General features: G+C 27.2%; 1 protein-coding gene across 1 annotated transcript in view; it reads right to left on the bottom strand.

The window, feature by feature from the left end:
• Positions 1–3,741: 3,741 nt before the first annotated feature.
• The window catches only part of PolD2 (DNA polymerase delta subunit 2), a 35,293-nt gene continuing 22,194 nt past the window's right edge, over positions 3,742–16,840 (bottom strand). Inside the window, exons 8-11 of the mRNA XM_067272620.1 lie at positions 16,359–16,516; positions 10,218–10,345; positions 9,889–9,990; positions 3,742–3,963 (exon numbers count right to left, since the gene is read on the bottom strand). Coding sequence (XP_067128721.1) covers positions 3,842–3,963; positions 9,889–9,990; positions 10,218–10,345; positions 16,359–16,516 — 510 coding nt within the window. The 3' untranslated portion in view covers positions 3,742–3,841. The remainder of the gene's footprint in view (positions 3,964–9,888; positions 9,991–10,217; positions 10,346–16,358; positions 16,517–16,840) is intronic.

The following is a 16,840-nucleotide window of genomic DNA, read 5'->3' as shown; positions in this document are numbered from 1 at the left end:
TCTTGCTTTGTGTGTGTGAATTTGTATCAAAATCCAACTGCTCATTTTAATTATTTATTGAAATTTTTAAATCATGGAATATAAAGAACTGTTAAGCTACAACAGTAGAAAGGAAAAATAAATGACGATATTAATTTGCATTAATATTAATTTTGCAACTATTGGTATTAATAATCCATAATTTTTAATGATTATATTTCATTATAATTTATACTTTTTATCTAAGCAATTATACCTATAACATAAACATTTTGAAATATAAGTAATGTTAATAACAATTTGTTTCTAGTATCATTTCTAGTTTTCATTCATATACGAATTATGGCTGCTAAAGTCCTTTCATAAATTAAATGATTTCTTTCTCTATATTATAGAAAATTCATTTATAAATTTTAATGAATCAATGAAACAGTTAGATAATTAGTAGTATAAAGACTATATATCATAAAAAATATTGGAACAAATTTTCAGTCAATATCTTTAAGTAGTGAAATCTTTTAATATAAGAATATTAGTATTTTATTTGTAACAGAAATATTTTCAAGAAATGACACACTAAAATTAAATTTAAGCAAAATAATTGTGAGTCTACCATATTTAATATGGTGTACAGCTGAGCTGAATAACATGGAGATAGAAGATAAGGCATTTCCCCTGCAGTCAAGCATGTCAGTTCGTACCATATGTAATTTTTACAGTATATGTAATAATGTTAATACAAAATTTTCAACAAAAGTAAGTCAGTAAAACATTTGCAATCACATTTTTACACAATATTATTATTTAATAACACTGTTCTGTAATAAAAAGTACAAAATAATTATAAAAATATAATTTATTTTGTACATTTTGTTTATATAAAAATAAAAATAAAACTATGACATGGCAGATTGGGCTAAATAATTGTGAGTCTACCGTATATATTTTTTTTCGCATTTCAATTTTATTACGTAGTTGTAGTTATTTTAGCACACTTACGTAGCATATTTGTTCATGTATTTCATATAATACAAAGAAATATTTCATAGAAATATTTAATAAATAATTTTAACATGTCTGATAGCTAGTTCTGGTTGGTGTAGTCTTTATGCATCATTTAAATTTCTTGTACTTTTAATATAAATTCTGGTTTACTTTTTTCAGTTATGTTATCTTAATTAAAATTTCAGCATTTTTAGTAGTGAGATGATAAATATTTTTCTTGTTATATAGGCAAATGTATTAACATAACATAACATAAAAAATATATCAATTAATTTTGGTATTCCATTTAAAAGGTTGCATTTTCATTCATTGAAGCCAATTTAATAAATGGTAATAATAAAACAATTGAACTATAAAATTAGTTTCTTTGAGTGAAATCACAATTATATCAACATGAGAATATCATCAGTGATCAACAAGGTCTTAATACCAAAATATCAATATTTAGTAGTTTTCAATATCAGAATAGAATTGTACTATGTAAAGGTGATTAATAGTTGTCATACTAATTTATTAATATACTTCAATTTTGTGATATAATTACATACCAATAAATAGAGAGTATAATCTCAAGTGGTAACTGATTGTATACAAATTTTAAGATTTAGAAATTAAATAATTCTCTTTCTATACTAAATGTTTTCAATAATTAAAATATATCATCTCCTCCCTCTATTTCCCTGGAATCCATTACGGTACTTCATAGCCAATTATTTTACTATAAAATAACGTAACCTAGGAATTTATATAAGCCATTATAAGATTTAATCATGGTATATCTTTTTTTAATTCCTAGCATTAAAATCCAGTATAAGTGGATAGTTCCTTAAAAACATTTGTATAAAAAAAAATGTGTCTATAGAATGATAAATAATAATTAGTATAGCCTGTTTTAGTATAGCTAAAATATTATATATTTATAATTTTCTTATTTTACTTATAAAAATAAAAAAATTAATATATTAAATATCATAATAAATTAAATAAATAAGTTATTTGGAAAGTTCTCACATGATCTAACATTTAATGGATCTAAATTAGATAGTTGGCTACACATTTCTCTATTCAGTAGCAATATATACTGTAGATCATTTCACACAAAAATCTATCATTAGTATACTTAATAATTCCATACATCATTTTCTAAGCCTTAATAAACGTTGTATCTTATTTTACAATATAAAGTTTATCATATTTCCACATAAAATAGCATAAACTTGTCTATGAAAATTGTGTTTCATGAAAAATGTATAAATTAAGCTCAATATTGTAAATTACATTGGAAATTAAATGACCATTTTTTTAATCATATTTAAGATCAAAAGTATATCAAGATTCTTAAATAATTAGGAAAAAAAGGATTTCCTGATTATTAAGAATACTATAAACAGATATCACAATATATGTTGAAGCCTCAATTATTAGAATTCATTAATGCAATTAATAGACTCATGCTAATATCATAATTTTCATATTTTAATATTTCATTTTGCACTTGCAAACTAATAATTACTAAAAGAAATAGTAATAAAATATATAATATTTATTGCACTACAATTTTCAAATTGCAGATCTATAAATTCTAACTGGTGTGTCTGCCTGTCTGTCCTTCCTTAATCTCAAGAATGGAGTTAGAGAGATGAAAGTCGAGACCTATATATGGAAACTTAGATGCAGGAAGCCCCGATTAACTATATACGAACTTGTGGTCCGAACTGGAAGTAACATGATTTCAATTCAAAAATTTTCTCCAGAATGGTGTTAGACAATGACCGACATGACTGTTGTTATCAGGAAAAGTATGATGAACAGGGCTACTACCAAAATTGAGCTTATTAAATAAATTAAAAACATGATTATAATGATGTCACAATAATTTTTGCTTGTTTTATAACAATTACTATAAATCAGTGATTCCCAAACTTTTTTGACCCACTGCCCCTTTGTTCCATAAAGTTATACCCAATGCCCAACCCATTTTCTCTTGTGTGAGAAAGGATTGGAAATATTCTTAGGAAAACTTTTCTATGAATCTCACACTTTGTGCCCTTACCATACATTGTTCTCAACATCTGGAAACCAATATTTCCTCTTATCCATTTAACAGAGGAAAGGAAATGGCTGTCAGCGACCCCAACTTTTGCCTTTGGTCACCGTTCAGTACCCTGCCTCCAGTGCCCCCTAGATTTACTAACCACCCGCAAGGGGACGTTATTGCCCACTTTGAGAAACGCGGCTATAAATTGTTACTTAAATTTTTAAATGAATGTTTTATAATAAGAACACTTAAACAATATTTAATAATGATTTCATTAGATTTTCCAAATGTTAATAATAATTTTAAAAAATAAAATGTTTTATAAATGTTTCATTGTATTTGTTTCATAAAATATACCATAAATTTAATTTCAGGAAACAAAAGAAATTTGATATTATTACTAACTTGTAAGTGATAATTCAAGATCACATTTTAAAACAAATATATTTTATTAGTTAAGATATTATAAATAATATATTTATTTTTAAAACAATTTTTTGGATATAAACTATTCAAGTACATGAATTTTCATAATCACATTAATCTAAAATTGCTTATAAAACAATTTAACTTTATTATTTTATTTTTGAGATTTTATAAACAATTTTTATGACAATTATTTTTAATAATGTGAAGTTTTAGAATATATTACAATAAAATATTAAAACTTTAAATGACAGTTTTATTCAGTGTATCTGGAATAATTGATAATCAAGTGACACAGTTCAAGTTTTGTTAATTCTAACATATATTTAACTCAATTATAATTACGCAAATAAAACATATTTCAAATTAAAATTACTTCGGAAATATAAGATATTAAACATCAATTTCAAATACCCAGGGAGAACATTCCAATGTTTTCAGATTTAGAAGAACACATGATGCTGAATTAGAAAATTTTGGTATTGAAATTAACTTTACTAACTGTCCTGTACTTCCTAAAAAATAAATAACAAATATTAATAACATATAATTTATTGTACTATTTATTTTGTATTTTAATTTTTAATATATATATATTTTGATTTACTCTAAATATAGTAATATACAGAAAAAATATTTAGAATTTAACTTAAATTAATATTACAAATTGATTAAGTATGCAATTTGTTAAATTGTGAAAAAATAATAATTTATTGTATATTATTCCAAACCAAATTATTTTTCAGCATAACCTTTTAAATAATTACTGTTATTATCTCATAACTTTCAACTAGACATAGTTAAGATTTTCTAAATTATAATGTTTATACTTTTAATTAATATCAACATTTTTGCTGCTAATTGACTCAATTTTGCATCAAGTAATGTTATCCCAATATGTTGATGATGCAATTTCCCATCATTGAGATGATGGAAGTTTTTGGTAAATTGTTATTTTTCAAAGGTCATTCATTACTATCTGGAAGTGTAAGAAACATTTTAGAGATGATATTTTATTGCTTACTTACTTACTTTCCCAGGACATATTGTGTTAGACTAACACTTTTCTGCCACCATCAAAACTTTTTGACAATGTGGTAGCATTACTAATAACATATTAAAGTATAATTTAATATAGGATAATTAAAACTTAATTAATTTAACTTTTATTACAGAAAAGCTGGCAAAAGAATAATCTTAAAGTACTTGACAGTAATCCAGCATATAGTTTTATCAGAACTAATGTTTTCAACCTAATTTACAAGCCATTATATGATTTAACCATGGTATATCTTTTTTAATTCCTAGTATTAAAATCCAGTATAAGTGGATAGCTTCTTAAAAACATTTGTATAAAAAAATGCTTCTAGAAACAGAAAAGAAAATATGTCTATAGAATGATAAAGCATAATTAGTTAATTAGTTATACAATTATCAAATAGGAAGAACAAATCTTTAGTGCAATTGAGTCAGAAATATCACAATAAAATAGATATAATTTTTCAAACTTCTCAGCAAACCAGATATATATGCTACAATTAACATAAAATTAATTACAGTTTACTATTTTATTAAAGAATACTCCATTATATATTTTAAATGAACAATATAGATTTCAGAAAAGCTAAGATACAAACACCCCAAGAACTTTAAGTTACTTTTGGAGTGTTTGCATCTTAACTTTGCTCCTGACAGAGCTGATAAATGATGCTATAGGCAGCATGCAACTACGCATATTACTAATCTTTTTCTCACAAAGAAAAAAATTAAACAATGTACTTTTTCTTATTGTTTTTTGTTTGATATAATTTAGATTAAAAGGCAAAAATTTAATTGTTTTGGTGCATAAAGAATACAATGTTCTATTTGTTAAGTTTTACACTGTTCTGATCAGAAGTTCCAGAAATTTATGCCAAGATTTTGTGTGCATGTGTGTGTACAGTACATGATTATTAAACAAATAAATAAATACATATATACACACACAGAAGGTTTGATCAAACATTATGAGGACCTTAAAAGATGTAATTATTAGTTTTACAAATAGACTATTTAGATGTTATCATCATCAAAATAAAACCCTCTGCTGGAATACACTTCTGAAATTGTCTTTTCTAGCTCTAAAAAAACCATTGCATATGCTGATTGTGGAAGCATCTATTAATAAGTTCATCCCATGATTTTCTTATAATCACATATTTATTAATAAATAAATAACAAAAACATAAATTGGAAAATAGCTCAGTAGACAAAAACAACCTTAAAGTTTAATAAATTCCAGCAAAACATTTAATGATTTGACAAATGTTTTCAGCCTAGTTCATAGGCCAACTTTGGGTCAAAAACCTACAGACATGTAGTTTCAATGTTCTATTTTATTTGTAACATAAATTATAGAATGCCTGTACATTCTAAAACAAAATGTTGAAACTGTATGTTTGTGGTTTTTCAGCCTGAAGTTGGCCTAAGTAGGCCAAAAATGTTCATCAAGATATTGAATGTTTTGCTGGAATTTATTAAACTTTACTTTAGGTTGCCTTCTTCTATTGTTACAATTTCCTCTAGAGTCTCAAAATGTCCTCTTTTCAATGCTTGTTTGAGACATAGAAAAAGAAAGAAGTCCACCAGTGACAAATCTAGGGAATAAAGTAACCCGAAGTGAAGGATACTTTCTTGTACTAGCAAGGCTGAATGCAACCTTGCATTGTCATGAAGTAAATGCCACAAATCCAGTCTAAGCGCAAGCTTGTAGATAAACATCAAGCTTGCGCTTTTAGACTTGCAGAGTCCTTACATAAAACTCAGCATTGACATACCTAATCCTAATTCACAGCAAATCAAAAAATACAATAAGCATAACTTTCACATTTGAATGATCCATGTGTATTGTTTTGAACAGATTCAATTAATTTTCTCCATTTGCTGAATTTCTATTAATTTTTTATGTTCATATCTGTAGATCCAAGTTTTGTCACCTGTAATATAGTTTTCAGAAAATTATCACCTTCAAGCAGATCCTGGGCAATTTCCAAACATTGATGTTTCTGTTCTGTACTGTTCTGGTTCCTTGAATTTGTTTTGTTCACAAAATTTATTCCTCAAATCATCAACATTCCAGAAACAAATTTTTGGCAACTGTTGTATCCCAGGCTGTCAAGAATGGCTTAAACATGTAGCATTTTTTTAAAAAACCTTCTTAATTATTTCAAGTTTCTGCAACTGATTTTCCCAAACTGAAGCAAAATTTGATGAAAATTTGTCCTTGAAATTGGCCATTTTAAGAAATTGTGAAACACTGCTCACAGCTTTTAATAATGATGTTATAGGTTGAAACCTAATGAAAGGAACTTAAAATTTAGCTCCAAATTAGAAAAAGGTTTATTTTCTCTCCCTTTCAATTTTTAAGTCTGTTGCTTAAATACACAGTTGCAAGTCCAATAAAATAAGTCTCCCTATTTTTTGATCAGACCTTTTTATATATGTATACACATATACATGAGTATTTACTTTTGATAATATTAAAAACAAAAGAAAACAGACTGATTTTACTATCATTTCCAATTTCAAATAATGTGGCTTCAAATATAAATCAGAATATATTTTAGTATGCTTATTCTGTATGGTGGACGTTATTTTTAATAATATTGCAAATGATTTTGAGTAAGTTGATTAAAACATTTATTTGAAGAATATGAAACAGCTGAAAAGTTTTGAAAACATTGAAAACTTTTTCTTTATTTTATCACTAAATAAAAACTACCGTATTTTACGGACTATAAGACGCACTTTTTTCTTCGAAAAATTGCCTCAAAAATTCAGGTGCATCTTATAGGTATTTTTTTTTAAAAATTGCTTAAAAATTAAGGTGCGTCTTATAGTCCCTAGCGTCTTATAGTCCGTATAATATGGTATATATATATATATTTGTTACAGTCAAAACCCGTTTTTAGTTAGAATGCGTTTTAACTAGTTGAAACTAGTTTACAGTGGATGTCTTTGTTAAAACCCGTTTTGTCTAGTTAATTTACTGCTGTACATGTTTTGATTTTAGATAAAACTAGTTTTAACTTTTAACATTAGTTAAAACTAATTTTAGCTACATAAATGTGTTTGGGGGAAATAAATAAAGTTATGTATAGTGATTCGGGGAAAGATGCCTAACATTTTGCTTATGAAGGAAATTATAGCAATAATTTGGGTTTTAGAGGCCCCTAATGAAAATATATTCTTGAGCATGTTTTTCAAATAAAACTTTGGAGTATATGAAAAATAATTGTATATTGTGTTTGCAATGACGACTTTTTTACTGTCTGGCATTTTAGGCATCTCACCCTAAGTATCTAGGTGAGATGCCAAATGCCATTAGAGTAAGATGACAAATATAATTGCATAAAATTAATTTTCGAATATCTTAACCAAATTTAATTTATTGCGTGTGTAGTACAAAGTACTTCATAGTAAGTATAACAGCACAGTGTAAGTATTGTTAAGTTTCCACCCCTTCTAACGTGCTCTATAGCTAGCTGAAAGCTTTTTTCAGTCCAAAAACCTTTTTGAAAAGTCCTTATATAATTTCTATGCATATCCTGCAATAAAACGAGAAAACAAAAATTTATTAAAAATAGGCATATTGGAATTCAATTAACAAAAAATAGGCATGTTACCCCAAGAAAAATGTGGCATCTTTCCCATTTGTCAGGGTAAGATGCCTAGTGGAGTCACGTGTTCTAGCACGTCCGATCGGGATCGGCAGTAGCTCACAATGAAACTTTAGAACCTTAACTACATCACACATTAATTGTTTTTTGCAATTTTTAATAAATTCTATTTTAACTTTTAGTTTTAAAATGATTCTAGAAACATTCACAACAAAAACTTCGTTCCCATCTCGCTTTTATTCTTCTCGGATGTAGAAAATGAGATAACGGTAGCAAACTACAGCTTTCCGCACTCAATATCGGCCCAACGATTCATCATACAAACACGTGACAATATCTGACATCACCATTTGAAAATATCAAAAAGTAGGCATCTTCCCTTGCTTACCATCTTACCCTGAATCACTCTATATGTTGCAGTCAAAACCAATTTTTAGTTAGGATGCGTTTTAACTAGTTGAAACTAGTTAATACTGGATGTCTTTGTTATAACTAGAATTTACTGCTAGTCAAAAATGATTTTGAGTTAAAACTAGTTTTAACTAGACAAAACGGGTTTTAACAAAGACATCCAGTATAAACTAGTTTCAACTAGGTAAAAAATATAAAAAACATGGCCGATGGTAATACATTTAATTGTATAAATAAATATATAAAAACAACGTTTAACAAGAATTACTCTGTTTCCATTTATTCGTCCGTCGTTCGCTCCAGATGACAGTCCAATTTCACAATCACGGAGGCGACCTTTCCTTAGAGGCTACTGCCTCCGGAATAAAATGCAAAACAGTCAACTAGCGTCCTCTGGGCTATCGCCACTTTCACAAATTACAATTTAGGTAAAAAATATAAAAAACATGGCCGATGGTAATACATTTAATTGTATAAATAAATATATAAAAACAACGTTTAACAAGAATTACTCTGTTTCCGTTTATTCGTCCGTCGTTCGCTCCAGATGACAGTCCAATTTCACAATCACGGAGGCGACCTTTCCTTAGAGGCTACTGCCTCCGGAATAAAATGCAAAACAGTCAACTAGCGTCCTCTGGGCTATCGCCACTTTCACAAATTACAATTTAGGTAAAAAATATAAAAAACATGGAGCGAACGACGGACGAATAAACGGAAACAGAGTAATTCTTGTTAAACGTTGTTTTTATAGTTTCAACTAGTTAAAACGCATTCTAACTAAAAACGGGTTTTGACTGTAACATACATATTTTCATAAATTTTAACTGTGTTCATTTATAAGAAAAAATATGTCATTACTTCAAAAACTTTTCAATTGAAGTTATTTTTTTAGACTCTATACGTTACAGTTAGTAAAATATTTCCAAAGACTCATCTCCATCTTCAATACATTCTCTCTTTGTATTAAATTTGTAACATTACTTCAAATTCAATGAGGTTTTTATTGGATAAATGCAATTTATAAAGTTTATAAATCAAATTTGTAAATGGAAATGCAAATAATAGTGATTTGGAGAACATAAATTTTAAAAAAACTGATGAAATTTTTGAAAACGTTTTGTTAATTGCAAAATAGTTCTATAGTTCTTCTAAAGCTACAATAAATGTTACTTCATAATTCTTATATAATTATCATCATCATCATTAAAATTACCTTTTAGAACATTATTAAAAAGGTATAATAGTCAATAGAATAAAACATTTTTAGAATTACTTCTATGATCACAAAATAAATTCAGCTACTAATTAAAAATATCTTTTCAAATAACAGTTTATAACTTTGTAAATCAGATTTATTTATATTTTTACCTTTATATATCTTTGAGTTATATTCTGACTGATTTCCTGCAAATAACACATGAGGGCAATCATTAAGAATAAATGGATCTTCACTATAGAATGGATAACAATCTGAAAATTAAATTTACTAAAATATAAACAATTATGAATTTCTTTTTTTATAAAGATTTTGCAAATTTTTATTATTTATATATTATTAAAACGGATAATTACATAATAATACTACTATAATAAATGATCTCATAAGCTTGCAGTTTATATTTTTATCTCTTAACTGATATAATAAAATAATTAATTAGTTTGTACATATAATAAATAAGAAAAGAAAGCATCATTACCAAGTGTATCAGGTGAAGTGGGTGCCAAATGACCCCATTCTAAGATTTTCTCTAAACATATTAGTGGATCTTCTAAATGACTGTATTTTTTAATATCTTGTATATTTTGTCCAGACACACCTAAAATCCTAATGATAAAAATCATTTTCATTCAGATCTTATATGTTTATTTAAAATATTATTATAATTTTAAACTGTTTTTATATTCTATAGAATTAATATTTCAGTAATTAGCATAATGAGTTATAAAAACCTTGCCATGTACTGATTAATGATCTACAATTTATTAATTGTAAAATGTAATAAAATTGAATAATTTATAATAGTTTTCAAATTTAGTATTATTATAGTTTTCCATGACTGACTTCTTAACAATAATCAATAACTGAAAAAATAAAACTTTATTGAAGATCTTTTATTAAAATGAGTAATATTTTGCATTCAAATTTTAAAGTTTAAAATGTTTCACTCTCAAATGCTTTCCACATTCCAAATTTAAGTCCCTAAAACAATAATTTAACAAGGCAATTAAGCAATTGAAAGTATTCATACACAAAGCAAACTCAATGAAATAATGTTCCTAGAACATAAATGCAAAAACAATTACAAAATTTGTTTATTGTGACATCATCACAAAGCCAAACTGCAATTTTTAATCATATTTTAATGTAAAAAATCATGTTACTTCTGGTCCAGACTGGTAGTTCAAGTACAGTTAATTGGAGCCTCTGGCTCTTAAGCTTTCCTTATCTGGTCTCGATTTTAATCTATTTATTTAACTCCAGTCTGAAGATCAAAGAAAGACAGACGACAATGAGAATGTACAGGTCTGCAATTCGAAAATTTCAGCCAAATTACAAGAAGTTACATATGTCATTTCTTGTAGAAATTAAGTAAACAAGAATACATATACAATAAATATCCTAAAATTATTTTAATTTTAGGATATTTATTGTATTGTTTTAATTACATTTAGAATTAAAATAAACAATACTGTTTATAACAAGATCATCCCAGTGTCCAGATCCATATATTTATAGATAGAGTCTATTGCCACTTATTGATACTGACAGGTGGTTTTGATGATGCAATTATTTATTCTTTTACTGTTCTTATTAAAATATGAAGGAATAAGAAGAGATGTCTCATTCCAATGTACTTGAGTGTTTTTATCAAATTTTTTAAACTATGCTCTGCTTTTTTTTTTTTAGTCTTCATAATATTATTCTTGTGCTCATAAATACTTTCTTTTATGCTTTTATACATATTACCTATATAATATTTGAGCTATCTTTAGAGAAATCCTATATAGCTTATGTTCAACAAATAGATTCAGCTCATGTCTAGCAACTCATGAGGAATAGAAGTAAAAACAATTGTTGTGTACCTCAGTGCTAATCAACATATTATAATAATTCTTTTATCTCTTTCCATAAATTTCTGGCAAACAAAAACTTATTTCAGAAGTGGGTTGTATCTTTAAAACTGAAAAAAGCATCACCTATAATGAATTTGTAGCTTACATTTTCAAGCTAACTTATCATCTTTTTGAAAGAAAATCATCAACATAATTTATATAATGTTGTATAATAAATAAATAAACTAATATATTTTATATTTATCAATTTTTACTGCTTTGAATGACTTTTTCTTTTGTTAGAATGAGGAATTTCATAGTTTTTAGTTTACTTATAATTTAAATTAACAATAAAACACTTTTAATAAATATCCTACAGTTGTAAATAAAATTAAATCAAATATAAACCTAGATATGAAATATACCATTCGTTAAAAAATTCATTATATAAAGAAGAGTAAATTTGTTTTTTAGAAACTTAGAATACTTTTCTCAAGTACTGTACATTGGCTAGCTAAGATTCATGAAACTATAGTATACTATTAACAAAAGAGACTGTTAAAGAAAACTGCTATACAATAGTTAAAACTTTCAATAAGTAAACATGACACTCTAGTAAAATAAAGAATTAAAAAGAAAGAAAGTGAGATTTATTTGTTGACTTAATATAGAAATTTCAATTATTTTATTCATTTTTATTAATAGTTGAAGGCAAAATACAGACAAATTAGCATTAAAAGAACTCAGGCAGTGAGGCAAAATAAAAGAATTTTATTCACATTTTTCATTCTAAAAAATGCAGACATATAATAAAGTTTCAATGTACACTTCCCTTTGGGTTACAGAATGTAATCTTAATTTTTAACCCACACCTTCCTTCTTGTCTTAGTATTTTTTAACAGCCTAAATTTATGACGTAACACATTATAGCCAAGTTTATAACGATATCCATTAGAAATAATTATAATTACCACTTTTAATAATTCTTCCTATTTTGCAGAGGAATAAACTTTCTTTAAAAATTCTAATTTTTAAAGAAATGTAATTTAATTAATTTAAAAATAATTTAATGTTAATTTAATTTAGTGTTAATTTAAAAATTCTATGTCGTCTTTAACTGATTCATAAAACTGGAGGAAGTCCAGATGCATGTTCACTTTGATTTGTAGAATATTTTCAAGATTTTCATTCAGAAATCTGTTCTTATCACAAAACCAAACCTTGTTCATCAAAGAAAACATTCTTTCTGCTGGAGCTGTTGATCCTAGCAAGCTCCAGGAAAGAGAACTCCATAGCTTCTCAAAGTTCAGATATTCACTTTCACTTGTTTTCAGCATGTTGAAAACATCAACCCACAATTTAACTGTTAACTGCATGATCGATTGAAAAGTACAGACATTTTGTTTAATTTTTTCAAGTATGATATGAACACAAACAGAGCTATTAAAGCACAGACTGTTCTTACTAAATACAGACATATGGTGATCCTATTATTGTCAATAAAAATGTATACATTTTCTTGTTGCGAAAAATGAGTGAGCCCACAGAATTTTAAGGGAATTTTAAATTTAATGTTAATCATTTTTCCAAAATGTGAACATCCCCGATGGAAAAAATGGAGAATCGGATTGGAGGTCACTGGTTGTATCAACACGTCAGTGGGAAAGTTGACACTTAGCTGTCAAGAATGCATCGTCATCGTCAACAACAGACAATCATGTGACTCCTTTCCCATGACAATGGTATAAAAGCAAGAGCCACCGGAAGCTCGAGAGTTCGCATTTGGAAGTTATATTTGGTAATAGTGCCCCTTCCATCTCCCAGATCTCCACACAGCGAACCCAATCCAGTCCCAGGAGAAGACGCTGGTAGAAGACATTGACTCCCAAACACTTCCATATAGAACTGTTTACCGCTGCATATAGCTCTCCACCCCATTAGAGGTAATTATTAGCGAACTGCAAACTCTCTCTCTCTCTCAACAGAATTAGGCATAGCTATCATAGAATAGCTCCATTGTGAATATTAGACTTTGTAATCGCATTTAACTGCATCTAACCTTATATGACCTGTATATGTAACTCACTCTGTGTAGCCTCTTGTATCTTATAGTTAGTATAATAATAAATGCTTTGTTTATTTGTTAAACCTGTTAACCTGTCTTACTCGGCAACGAACACCTATTGACTTGCTCACGACCTCCCCACTAGATTTTGCCCTCTTTCAGCCATTCGATGACATTGAGGTTGGGTTTCAACAACCCGTGCAGTGTAATGGGGCACCCCCCTATAGCCCCCTGCTTATCTCACAAATGTGACAAAAAAATGGAGTAATTTATATATTATGTTTTAATATGTGAATTACAGTCAACTCACATTAATACAAATCACACAGTATTTTGAATTAATTTACTAAACAACTAATTTACTAAATAAAATTAAATTTATTAACAAAAACAAATTCTAAACGATTTTTCAAATCAAACAAAATGAGGATGAGATGACATTTACTGTTTAAGTGTGGGGTAGTATATCAGACTGGTTAAACAAAACAAAGCTAAAAGAAATTCATAATTTTTTTCTGTTGAAGATTATTTTAAAAAGTAGAAAATATCTTTAGTGTCCCAAAAAAACCAAATTTGGCACAAAGTAGCTGAACATATCATCACCGTTTGCATCCCAATATGCAAACTAGCACATGTTTGCATGGGACCACATCCATTTAAAGGGATGGACATCTTTAAACTTTAACCTGTATTTTCTGAGTATGACAGAATGGTCTGTTAAAGCCAGATGTTTGAATTGGAGGTCAAATCCAGTCTTTGTTTACTATGAGAAAAAAATCTATATTACTCAAAACAGAACATTTCAGTACTAATTTTTATTGTTTGTATCAAAAACTTTAAACAGCAACTATAACTGCATTTCTTGATGGTTGTGGAGTTAATTTATAGTTTGGTTTAATGAATTCTGGTAAAATTTTTATTTGCTTTATAGCTTGAAAATTAACATTGTGACAATGGTGTTTTTCCAGAGCAATGGCAAAATTTGCTTTATTGGTGTTTGCTTTAAGGCAAGTTGACTATAATGTGAATTTAAATGCAATTGTGTTTTATTTATATGCAAAATTTTTTGACATATTTAGATTTTTTGAATTTCTAGTCTAATTATGATTTATGTTTAACTCTTAGAATAAAACAGATCAAATATTTCTTAAATTATTATTAAATGAGTAGGTAATCATCATAAATTTATATACAACAAACATTAATAATCAATATTAATAATTTTATAATTATCATCTATTATGTTAATAATTACAAAAATTTTAAAAGCTGCCAAATAAAAACATTTATCGCAAGTCATGAAAATCTCAAGGCATGATAATGATCTTGATAAAAATATTATTGGAAATTGTCTTCTTACTGAATTTAGATATAATCATTGTTCTATTAAAAAGTGAGTAAATAATCAAGATATGAAACTTAGTATTCACATTTAGATAAATATTCTAGTTTAATAAAAAAGTAGTATCGTAGAGAAGTCATTATATTAAAATTAAATTTATTATTATGCACCATAATTTTCTAAAATGTTTTGAAATGTATAAGAAAAAATAGTTTAAAAATCAAATTATAATTGCTAAGTATAAATATTGTTTAAAAGTATTTTGTTTCTGTATTTCATCTGATATGATATTAATAATAGAATCTTTTGATATATTTGTTAAATTTTTTTATTTTATAAAAACATAGTTTTTAATATTTTAATCATAAGTATTTATTTATTTTGAATTAATTAAACATTTAAAAAATTTTTTAAATAACAACGTGATATATTTTTGTAATTTTTATTTTATAATTTGATTTTTAAAATCATATTACAAGACTATCAATCCAAATGAACACCAAACAAAAACTGGAGGAATATATAATTCATCCAACACAACCTTAATTACTCCAGTTAATCACATTCATAAATCTTCAAACGTTTTCGACCCATTCTGGGTCTTCCTCAGGATAGCATTGTAATAAATACACCATGTGAAATGGAACATTCAAATCGAATCCAGTCCGATTCAAATTACGAGAAAACGGTTGAGCTTGATAATGGAATGATTCTCTTGTGCTACGATGACGGTTTAGCACATGAGAAGATTTTGCTGCAGTTTGTTGCATAACCGTTGCAAACCTTAATGTCTTAAGACGCAATTACTGGGTGTTCTCCCCCTCATAACAGTACTTCCACACTTGCGAAACGTTAGCTGCATCTGTTAAGGAGCACAAGCATTAATTATAAAAATGCAGCTAACGTTTCGCAAGTGTGGAAGTACTGTTATGAGGGGGAGAACACCCGGTAATTGCGTCTTAAGACATTAAGTTAATGGTTATGCAGTAAACTGCAGCAAAATCTTCTCATGCGCTAAACCGTCATTGTAGCACGAGAGAATCGTTCCATTATCAAGTTCAACCGTTTTCTCGTAATTTGAATCGGACTGGATTCGATTTGAATGTTCCATTTCACACGTTGGTGTATTTATTACAACGATATCCTGAGGAAGACCCAGAATGGGTCTAAAACATTTGAAGATTTATGAACGTGATTAACTGGAGTAATTAAGGTTGTGTTGGATGAATTAAAGACTATCAATATATATTATTGTTGGAGTAAACTTGGCATATGTAACTTTGAATAATAAAACAAGCATTTTTATAATAATATTTATAATTGTCCATTAAAAATCAATATAAGCCACAAAAAATTTTTCATTCATAATTAGATTACCTTATCCCATCAATACTAAAATCATAAGGATTAGTAACTGTATGTAAAGTAGAAAATTTTCTTGCATTTGGAAACAAACACTTGTGCAATGGTTGTTGAGGCATTAGATGATTGGCAGGATCAAACTCTCCTGGCATTATATCTACTTCAATTGAACTCTAAATAAATTGATGTAAAATGAATCAATGTAAAATAAATGGATATTTAAAATTTTCATATTCTTGTTATTTATTATTATTAATCTACAAACAAATAAACCATAAATTATAATTGCAATTAAATAATATATAAAATAGATAAACACAACTTCACAATTATTAATTAAACTTTTCTAAATTAATATACAGTAGACTCCTGTACAACGTGGGGGATACATTCCACGTTGTAGGAAATCACGTTATAGGGGACATACATTATTGGACCAATTTATGCAAGTTAAAACATGTCTCTAAATTTTAACTGTTATCGCAAAGGGTTAAAGA

Source organism: Centruroides vittatus, unplaced genomic scaffold, assembly GCF_030686945.1.
Source record: "Centruroides vittatus isolate TY-2023 unplaced genomic scaffold, ASM3068694v2 contig_452, whole genome shotgun sequence".
NCBI classification, from domain to species: domain Eukaryota; kingdom Metazoa; phylum Arthropoda; class Arachnida; order Scorpiones; family Buthidae; genus Centruroides; species Centruroides vittatus.
This window is presented reverse-complemented; position numbering and strand designations above follow the sequence as displayed.